The sequence below is a fragment of the Oryctolagus cuniculus genome, chromosome 18 (assembly GCF_964237555.1).
Source record: "Oryctolagus cuniculus chromosome 18, mOryCun1.1, whole genome shotgun sequence".
Lineage (NCBI taxonomy): Eukaryota > Metazoa > Chordata > Mammalia > Lagomorpha > Leporidae > Oryctolagus > Oryctolagus cuniculus.
Window position 1 is genome coordinate 2,416,287 of NC_091449.1, and position 11,362 is coordinate 2,427,648.

General features: G+C 42.2%; 1 protein-coding gene across 1 annotated transcript; it reads right to left on the reverse strand.

Annotated features, from left to right (window-relative positions):
* Positions 1-9,796: 9,796 nt before the first annotated feature.
* On the reverse strand, positions 9,797-10,735 carry LOC100341479 (olfactory receptor 6Z7-like). Its single transcript, XM_002722570.2, has one exon. The coding sequence runs from the start codon at positions 10,733-10,735 to the stop codon at positions 9,797-9,799; it is 939 nt and encodes a 312-aa protein (XP_002722616.1).
* Positions 10,736-11,362: the final 627 nt, after the last annotated feature.

Consider the following 11,362-nt stretch of genomic DNA (forward strand, 5'->3'; position numbering starts at 1 on the left):
AATAAAATCAGAAGTAAATTTTAAGAATGTGATATGTCTCAAAAATTCTGTCACAGCATGTGCCCAGAATCAAGTTTATAGCAGCACTATTTTGCTAGCATAAAAGAAAACAAAATCTGTAAATAAACATCCAAGCTACCAATAATGCAATTGTTAAGTAAACTGCGATCCCTTAAATAATGGAGTAGTATTCTGTAAACACATGAATGAATTGCATCTAACATCACCGATTATTCAGCTTCAGAAATATAATCTTGAACAAAAAGAAAGTTACAAAATATGTAAACAATATTATTAACTTTATATAAAAGACAAAGTATGCAAAAGTCCTTTAAAACATATTATTAGGAAATACAAGAGCCCATGTTAAAAGAGATAAGGAGAATGATGATGGACTGAAACTTGGGACAGAATTATTTCTTAGGGTGGAGGAGCTGAGTGGGATAGGCATACAGAAAGCTTCTCCTATAAGTAGCGATGTTCTTTATATACTATACCTGTGTTTCACATTTCCATTGATATTTATATAATATAAAAGTCATTTTAAAAAGTAGCTTCTACAAGTTTTAAGATTCATATGTACACCAGAAACATTTGTGACTAGCATCTTGCTAGCTGGGTGACCACAAGCAAGACTCTTAAACTCCCAAGGCCTAAATTCCCTACTACTTAAAATGACAACATCAGGAATAAGAAGACAGTATGCAGTTACAGCTTTGATCTGTTGCCTGGCTCCTGGGTACTGATCAATTTACTTGAGGTAGAGTATAGCACATTCCAGCATTTTTGCCATAGACCATCAATAGAGACATACTTTACATTGTGGTGAGCCACAGAGACACAGCTATACAATCACCACATTTACAAACAACGCAGAAGTTTAGCATAGCAATGCTTACCCGTACTTTATGTGAATCCCTTTGATACTTCCTTTTGTTTTCTATCCTGTGTCATTTTAAGGGTTAGTATTGACCAATAGGTTGACTTCACGAATCTCAGTTTGAAATAGACTGCCATCAGCTTACCATCAGAGCCTTGAAATGAGGCTGAACTGATTCTAGCCCAGGATTTTTCTACAATCTAGGGAAGTTCTCTGGTCTTTTGGCTGACCTTCATCTCCTGTGTGGATATTCATGGGGGTCATCTGGGGATTAATTAGTCTCTATGGCACTGGCAGTGTCCAGCATCCCAAGGTGTCCTAGGGGATGTAGGATTTGTCTTCCTTTCTTCTTCCCCAGATAAAGTGTTTGTAGCTTCTTACCTCTAAGCTAAAGTGAAATGAGTGATTTTCCTCCCTGAAAGGGACTCTGGGAACAAAAATACTTACTTTCTGCCCATGGAAACAGGTAAAGGTGCTGGTGACTTGAAGAACTGGGTAATGCATTCACGGACCTCCAACCAGCTCATAAGTTGAGAGAAGTTGGTCCTGAGGATTGATTTATCCCCTTTGCCTCCCCTCATTCATCTGCTCTGTGCTCTCTGCACTGCCAAGAGAGCTCTGTCCTACGTCCAGCTGCAAGCAGAAGGACCCACTTAAATCCAAGAGATGGACCTCAGAGGGCTATCCTAATCTCTGTGGGCTTAGAGAAGAAGGGAAGAAAAAACTTTTCATGAATGTGTACTGGGACTTGGGAAGGTGGCTTAAAAGTAGCATAGGTTCCAAGACGGTCCTCAGGCATTTGGAGCCCTAACAGGGGCTGGGACTTTGTGTCGGAGGTTGTCATTACAAACTTCAGGAGATTTAATTTCTGTTTTCACTGTAGCCCCAGGACACTGACCATAAAACAGGAAGTTACAATATCTTAGAGCAACTGACAAGCAATATGTCAGTATGCAGAGGAGGGGAATCTGGAGATTTAAAAAGAAAACATATTGTAGGTGGGAGGTATGATGTCATTCCTCAGAAATGTTTCAAGATTCCCTCTGCTTGGTGTAAGACAAGAAAAAGCAGGTAAACAAAACAATTCACAAATTCATTCTACCAGAAAAGTGAAATACTTCCTTCCCATGACCTGCTGGGTGTTTAAGCTCCCACGGTGGCATTCAACAATAAACATTAGATGCATGCAACACAAATTTTCTTCTCCACTCAATAGATATTTTCTCCACTTTGGAATACCCAATGCAAATTTGTATTGTAAAATTAAATTAATTGTCAAATTTAATTTTTGGTATTTTCCTCTTTGTCCAATCAAATGAAATAGATTTCAAATTATATGTCCATATTTCTAGCATAGCTTTCTCTCAGGAACAATATGTATAGTAAAAAATATAAAATAAATATAAACATAAAAATATAAAATAAAATAAAAATATAAAATATTTAGGAGCAAATTATATGACTCATATCCTTCGCAGCATATCTTCTGATCCTCTAATCTTCTTAGAGGGTCAGTTTCCACACACTCGACAAACTCGTAACTGTATATCTGTATCTTTTCTTATGATCACACGCAAAGTGCATTTGTGCACTTGTCTGTGTATACTCACAACAATCTCCCTGTCCAGAGCATTCTCTCCCAGGCCCCCACCAAATAAAGTCATGACTCCCTCAAGATCACTGTGCCTCCTTAGAGAGGTTTTCATCAATTTCCCCCATTTTCCAGGTACCAAGAATGATCCCCTGTCCTTTTCTGAGATGGCCACACGCTAGCATGGAAATGGCACCATCACTAGCAGTTACTCAGAAACTAGACTGAATGCAGGGCTCCAAACCAAGCAATAGAAGTGAAATTGGAAGGTGAAGCGTGAAAACCCGAATTTGAATTCCTGACCTCCCCATGAAGCGTGTGTGGCCTTGGCCTCCATCAGTAAAAGGGTGGTGCTGAGGTCCAGCTGGAAGAAGTTTCTTGAATACCCAACCTTTTGTTTTGTGGGAGCACCTGTTATGTCTTTATACCTATTAGGTATCAGCAAGTGGTAGCCATTGCTATTATTGGTATGTGTTAAATGAGTGCTGCATCTCAGAGGTGGGGAAAATTAAATCAATATCTGTAAGATCTGGCATGATAAGGACACAGGAAAGGCTGCCAATGAATGTTAAGACTTCTTGACCCTAAGTCTAAGCACTGCTTAAACTTAAATATATACATAATATATAAATATATATTATAGATATACAGCTTTTGACCCTTTTACTATGAATATTTACTTACTTTTCTTTCTCACCACTAAACTGAGAACTTATTCAGGGCAGGGGCTAATATTTTATTTCTGTGTTCTTGAGGCCAAGCAGGTGCCTGGCTCATGGTAGATGTTTGGAGTTTTTCTGCTTCAGAATTTAGAAGTCAAAGACCAAGAAGAAGGTTCTGCTTTAACATGATTAATTTTGACTTTGAAATATTTGATCATGAACCATATAGGGATTCTGACACAGAAGTGGGGGAACAGAGTCTTGCAGGTGAACGCCTGAAGTCAAGCCTCCGAGGAATGGACTAGAAGTCACCTGTGAACGAATATTTGTGTATTTTTCCAGTTTCTGTCATTACAAATATTGCTGCACTAGACTTCTCGGCACAAGTGTCTTTGGCCCTGTACAGAAATGCAATATAAGCCAACAATCTCATGGGAAGATGGAATTAGAAGATAAGTTTATTTTGTGCAAAAATTTTTGAAACCCATGCATAGGTTTTTCAGAATATAAATTTTTCAATAAATTTTTGAAAACATCTCATAATTCTAACACACATACATAAAAAAATGTAGGGTTAACTGGTCACTAGGTATTTATACTTTTTAAACATATTGCAAAATTGAAATTTAGAAAGATTGTTTTGCTTTGCACTCCCATCATAGACATCTAAGAATGCCAGGCTTATACCCGCTCAACTACACTGATTCTCCCAAATCTTTTCAATTTTTTATTATCTCATAGGTAAAGATGACAGCATTGTTTTCATGAGCATTTGTTTGTTTATGATGATGTTACAGTCAGGAAAACCCTCTTTCACAAGCCACTGGACTGCATCTCCAAGATCCCTTGCATGTTGGTATGACAATGTGACCAAGTTCTGACCAATGATACGCTAGGAGAGTGAAGTATGAAGATGCCAGGTCAGGCCTTCAACCCTTAGGTGATGCTTCTCATGGGTCATGAAATGGGTAACATACGCAGTAGATAAAGTTTGACCTCCATGGTTAGTAGTGAAATGAAAATTAAAGTGGCAAGTAACACAACAAATTGAAAAAAAATATATAATTTGAGAAAACCCAGTACTGGTTGAATGTGGGGAAAAAGCAGTATTTCTGACTGTGGGAACACAAATGGAGCCAAAGCATTTTACCTCTAAAGATTATATTTTAAATTCTCATATACAGGGACTGGCGCTGTGGCTCACTTGGTTAATCCTCTGCCTGCAGCGCCGTCATCCCATATGGACGCCAGTTCTAGTCCTGGCTGCTTCTCTTCCAGTCCAGCTCTCTGCTGTGGCCAGGGAGTCCAGTGGAGGATGGCCCAAGTGCTTGGGCCCCTGCACTGGCATGGGAGACCAGGAGGAAGCACCTGGCTCCTGGCTTCAGATCGGCACAGTTCCAGCTGTGCGGTCATTTGGAGGGTGAACCAATGGAAGGAAGACCTTTCTCTCTGTCTCTCTCTCTCACTGTCTATAACTCTACTTGTCAAATAAATAAAAATAAATTCTCATATACAATGAGAGAGGAATTACTGTCATATTCATGCTACAGATAGTGAGGGCATCTTGACAGCTCTTCATAAAAATTCTTGCTGATGGGGCTGGTGCTGGGACACAGCAGCGTAAGCCACAGTCTGTCCCATATGGTGCTCCACTTCCGACCCAGCTCCCTGCTAATGTGTCTGAGAAGGCAGCAGAGGATGGGCCCAGGGCTAGGGCCCCTGCACCCACATGGGAGACCTGAACGAAACACCTGGATCCTGGTTTTAGCCTGGCTCAGCCCTGGCTACTGCAGTCATTTGGGGAGTGAGTCAAGGGATGGATGAGCTTTCTCTCTCTCTCTCATCCCTCCACCCCCCATAACTCTGCCTTTTTGGCAAAGCTCTCTGCTAAAAAAAATAAAATAAAATAAAATAAAAAATAAAATAAAATAATTCCTGGTGCACTTCTAGCTTTGTCTTTACCTACATCAAATCAAGGCTGTCATTTATATTATTTTACTTGTTTTAAAGAAATGACGTGGACATGGAGAGAGACTGGGACTAGGGGCACAAGAGAGGATTCAATGACCTCACTGCTCTGCCTTCTACTCCGGGTGCCAAGGCTCTGGCCTGGGGAGGGCTCCCTTGGGTGCGGCCTGGGATTACGCTCCTGGACTTAGTCATGCTTCCTCTTTCCGTGGGGATCCTCGTTCCTCTCACAGGCTCAGCCAGCTGGGTGCCGGCTTTTCCCGGCCAGTGCTGATCGCCCCTGGTTTGTGTTCTCCCCCAGTTCTTCCATTCTCAGTTGCCTCCTTCCCAAGTCATGGAGCAGTCATTTTGGCTCTCAGTGCACACACGGTGGAGGTTGGGATGCTCTACCTCATGACTGCAACACTTGCTGGTGCCCAGCGCTGTGGTGTAGCAGGTAAAGCTGCAGCCTATACTGCTGGCATCACATATGGGTGCCGGTTCAAATCCCAGCTGCTCCACCTCCTATCCAGCTCTCTGCTATGGCCTGGGAAAGCAGTAAAAGGTGGCCCAAGGCCTTGGGCTCCTGCACCCATGGGGGAGCATGGCTTCAGATCGGCACAGCTCCGGCCATTGCAGCCAACTGCGGATGGAAGATCTTTCTCTCTCTACCTTTTCTTCTCTCTGTGTAACTCTTTCAAATAAATAAATAAATCTTTTTTAAAAAAATAACACTTGCCTCCCTTAGATCTTAGAACTGTTCTGTGTGGCTCCATCCTTGCCTGAGAGTTGGCTGATCCCTTGCTAACAACTATGAAGAATTGATGCTGAGAGGATTAGCAATCATAACCTCAATACCTCCCTTAGTGAGACTTAGCCTTGATAATCTACATAAGATATGTTGTGGCAAGTCAAGTTCAGCAAGTTCTCCGGAAGCTATTCATTTATTCAACTAACTTTAGTAAGCACCAGGCATTGCTCTACCATACAGGCTTGAGGGGTTCCGTTCTTGTGCAGAGCTCTCATTCTGTTCCTCATCTTCATGTTGTGTGAACTGAGGACCTCAGAAGACTGGGAGAGGGAGAATTGTACTGTGCACGAGTTTCAGGGCCATCGGGTGCCATAGAAAGTGTTCTGTGTTGAAAGGGAGAAAGGGTGCGATATTCCCAACAGACAAACAGCTTCCCTGGTCACCCGCACAGGCAGAGCAGGAGACATCTAGGTAACGTGCAATCGAGGGCAGCTGAAACCAGAACATAATTTGTCTTGTGATTTCCTGCTTAAGGAGACTAAGCTCCATCTAATGGGCAAACGAGACATCAAAGTGATTTTTAGTATTGCAAGATAAATTAATATTACAAAAGCAACATAAGCTTACCACAGAAATTGGTAATGAAAATTAAATCACTGCCAGGGTCTTCACACAGCAGCAATTATCAGCAACGTTTGACGTGCGGATTTCCAAATGCTCACTCCACACATACGCACACGCGCGTCAGATCTGGAAGATTAAAACACACTTACGTTGTACATGCTGGTTCTGAAGCCGACTTTTACACCTCATCACACATCATTGGCATCTTTCATGGAGTTGATGAAAATGACTTTAAATAACACTCTAGAATTTTTTTGTGTGGATGTGCTACAGTTTAAGTCTCTATTGTGAATAGAGGCTTCTTCCAATATGTCTCCATTACAAAACAAAACATTACAAATATTTTCACAGCTGAATTGCTGCAATTATGGTAAATTATTTTCTTGGCAAAAATTACTTATATTATATTATAATTATATTCCTTATAATTATATATATTCCTTATAATTATATATATATTCCTTATAATTCCTTATAATATATGTTACATATATTATATATCCTTATAATAATATATATAATCCTTATATTATATTATATTCCTTATATAGTATTCTCACAAAGTTCACATACAATGTGATTTTTAAATATATTGCCAAATGCCTCATACAACTTTCAGTTAATAACTTTTATTGTTACAGAAACTTCCAAAATATGTTCTAGTGCTCCCTAAAGTTGTTAAATGTTTAGTTCCTTGTTTTCACCCACTTCAAAAGCAGAGTGACAGAGAGACAGAGACACACACAGAGATAGTTACAGAAAGAGGTCTTTGATCTGTTAGTTCACTTCCCAAATGCCTGAAGCAGCCAAGGTTGAGCCAGGCCAAAGCCAGGAGTCTGTATCTTGATCTGGGCCTCCCAAAAGTGTAGAAGAGACACAAACACTGAACCACCACAGAATGCCTCCCAGGCTGCATTGCAGGGAGCCTGGCTGGAATCAGAGGCACTGGGACAGAACCAGCACTTCAGGACCGGATGCAGCATTTCAGGTAGTGGCTTCCGCTCCTGCACCACGATGTTCATCCCTGCCTGAATGTGTGTGTGTGCATCTCAGAAAAATACGCGCATACATTTACAGACATCTGGAGGGTTTATGATTTTAAGAAAATATTTTATTTAAAAATCTCCCTAAGATTTAATTTTATTTTACAAGGATACTTTCATGAAAATATATATACAATTCTTCTTTAATAACTTCTTAATGTCTCAGAGGCACTATAATTCATTCAACTATTATCTTATTTTTAAATATTCACATTCTGTGCAATTTGGGCTAATTAAGACACTGTTACAGCAAACATGCTTCTACATACAATTTTATAGACCAGTGCTTTTAATATCCCTCTGAAATTCTTGAAATGTGGCGATACTGAGTCGAATATTTATACTGGCAGCTGCAGTATATAAGAGGGCTAACTTTTTTTTTTTTTTGACAGGCAGAGTGGACAGTGAGAGAGAGAGAGACCGAGAGAAAGGTCTTCCTTTGCCATTGGTTCACCCTCCAATGGCCGCTGCGGTCAGCGTGCTGCAGCCGGCGCACCGCGCTGATCCGATGGCAGGATCCAGGTACTTATCCTGGTCTCCCATGGGGTGCAGGGCCCCAGGACTTGGGCCATCCTCCACTGCACTCCCTGGCCACAGCAGAGAGCTGGCCTGGAGGAGGGGCAACCGGGACAGAATCCGGCACCCCGACCAGGACTAGAACCCGGTGTGCCGGCGCCACAAGGCGGAGGATTAGCCTAGTGAGCCGCGGCACCGGCAAGAGGGCTAACTTTTCAAAGTTTCCTCAGTTTTAGGTGTTAACAAGCATTTGAAATTTTCCTAATCTGATATATTGATGGTGTGACTTGTAGTTTGTGTCTTCCCCTTATACCAGTGAAGTTACTAGGTTAATTGATCATTTGCATTGTTTCATCTATAAATTGCCTGTTTGAAACTACCCTATCTGATCATATACCTGAAATATCATAAAATTTTATCTTAAAATTTTTTAAAGATTTATTTTATTTATTTGAAAGACAGAGTTACAGAAAGAGGTAGAGACAGAGAGAGAGAGAGAGGTCTTCCATCCACTGGTTCACTCCCCAGATGGCTGCAACGGCTGGAGCTATGCCGATCCAAAGCCAGGAGCCAGGAGCCAGGAGCTTCTTCTGGGTCTCCCACATGGATGCAGAGGCCCAAGGACTTGGGCCATCTTCCACTGCTTTCCCAGGCCATAGCAGAGAGCTGGATCAAAAGAGGAGCAGCCAGGACTCGAGCCAGTGCCCCTATGGGATGCTGGCACTTCAAGCCAGGGCTTTAACCCGCTGTACCACAGTGCTGGCCCCAGAAAAATTTTTAGAAACAGGATGTCCCTTATGCCCAACTCCAGGGACATCTCCATCTAAGAAAAAATGCAAAATATTGTCTACATCTACATCAACCTCTCTACATCTTGCTTCCCCCTAGATCCAGCCATTATCTCTTGGCCAAAGCAAAGAACCTCTTGTTGGGAGCATCTGCTTCACAATTCTTCTTTATGAAGAAGATTTTTGAAGATTTATTTATTTTGAAAGTCAGAGTTACAGAGAGAGAGAAAGAGAGAGAGAGAGAGAGAGAGAGAGAGAGATTTTTTTCCCCTCAGAATCCTTTTGTTTAAGGTATACAAACTTCATTCATTTCATAAATTCAACTTTAGGGACATTTAAAAGTGGAGTATCATCACTTTGGAAAACTGTTTGGCAGGTTCTCAAAAAAGTTAAACATAGGGCTAACATACGATCTAGCAATTCTACTCCTGGGCACAAAGTTAAGAGAATTTGAAGCAGATGTCCACACAAAAAGTGTGCACAAATGTTGACGTAGCATTAGTTCACACTAGCCAAGAAGTGGAAATAATAAAAAGAGCCATCAGCTGCAGAATGCAGAATGTCAGTTATCCGTACAACAGAATATCAAGGGCTCTATAAGACAATCAGGCGCTGATAAGGACGAACTTAAAAATGGTCTGCTAAGAGAAGGAGCCAGTCAAAACATGTCTTCCATTATCAATTTTTATGAAATGTGCAGAACAGGCAAGTTTATAATTATATAAAGTAGACAGATTGTTTCTTAAGGCTAAGGATGGGTGACTGAGTGCAGTTGCTGGTCCGACTTGCAGTGTGTATGGGTATCTTTTGCAGATGGTGAAATGTTCTGGAGTTAGGCAATAGTGAGGTTGCACACAACTTTCTGAACATACTAAAAAACACTTGATTACACATGCTTAAAGGGTGAAATTTATGGTATATGAGTTATATTTTGATAAAAAAGTAGGATATTGATAACTTGAAATCTCTCCTGATGCTGGTCAGCTGGTCAACCTCAGGACCAGTGCAGGGTTTTATGGAAAGCTGCCTGGACCTCCTTGTTGCGCAGACAGTAGATGACAGGGTTGCACATGGGTGTGACCACCGTGTAGATGACTGACAGCACCTTGTTGAGGTCCATGGCTTCTATGCGGCTGGGGCGGGCATAGATGAAGATCGTGGCTGAGTAAAAGATGCCGACCACCAGCAAATGGGAGGCACAGGTGGAGAAAGCTTTGTGGCGGGCAGAAGCTGACGGCATGCGGAGCACGGCCCTACCAATGGCCACATAGGAGGCCATGGCCAGGAGCAGGGAACCCCAAAGGATGACAATTGCAGAAATGAAGTCCACCAGCTCTGTCAGGGACACGTGGGTGCAGGACAGGTTGAGCAGAGGGGAGACATCACAGAAGAAGTGGTTGAGAACATTGGGGCCACAGTAGGACAGGCTAGCAATGCATGCTGTTTTGATCACTGAGACCACCAGCCCACCAAGCCATGAGGACAAGGATAAGCCCAGGCAGACCTGGGGCCGCATGAGCAGTGGGTAGTGCAGAGGGCGGCAGATGGCCACGTAGCGGTCATAGGCCATGGAGGCCAGGAGGGTGCACTCTGTGCAGATGAGAGAGATGAAGAAGAACAATTGGGTCATGCAGGCTGTGAAGGGCACATGGCAGGGTCCAGTCCACAGTCCCACCAGCAGGCTGGGCATGGTCACTGACACGTAGCACATCTCCAAGCAGCTGAGGTTGCCCAGGAAGAAGTACATGGGCTTGTGGAGCTCACTGTGGCTGCAGATGAGGTAGATGATGAGCGTGTTCTCCAGGAGGGTCAGCAGGTAGAGAGTCAGGAAGACAAGGAACAGGGCATCCCTTATGCCCAGCTTGGCGGACAAACCCAGCAAGACAAATTCTTGGATTCTGGTATTGTTGGACAACTCCAGGGACATCTCCATCTAAGAAAAAATGCAAAATATTGTCTACATCTACATCGATCTCTCTACATCTTACCTCACCCTGGATTCAGCCATTAACTCTTGGCCAAAGCAAACAACCTCTTGTTGGGGGCGTCTTTTTCGTAATTCTTAATCTAGTGGCTAGCGGGTTCTTTCAAAATCATGTATCACATAGGAACACTGCTCTGATTTAAACTCTTCCTGGGGCTGACATTATTCCCAGAATAAGCAACTTCCATTCGGGACCTTCAGTCCCCAGTGTTCTGGCACCTGCCTATTGCTTCATGTTTAAGTCGCACCCTGCTCCCTCTTCTCCCATCTACTGCCGCCCCACAGCACCCTTCCTCACTCAAATGCACACAAGGTCCTGCCAACCTTCCACTATCACCGTGAACTTTCATTATGTTCTCAGAATATCTGCAAAAACACATTGAATCTGCTAAAAACTAATTAAAATTTTAAAAAATAAAAAATACTGTGGAAAGATGACCATAATATTTTTTCATCTATTTATTTCCTTTCATAGGAACCTTTTAGCAAAAGCTTCCATTCTTCTCAGTACTCTGGAAAGTGGGCATCGTTTCCTCATTGCTTAAGATGAGCTTCCAAAGACAACAATCGGAAAGA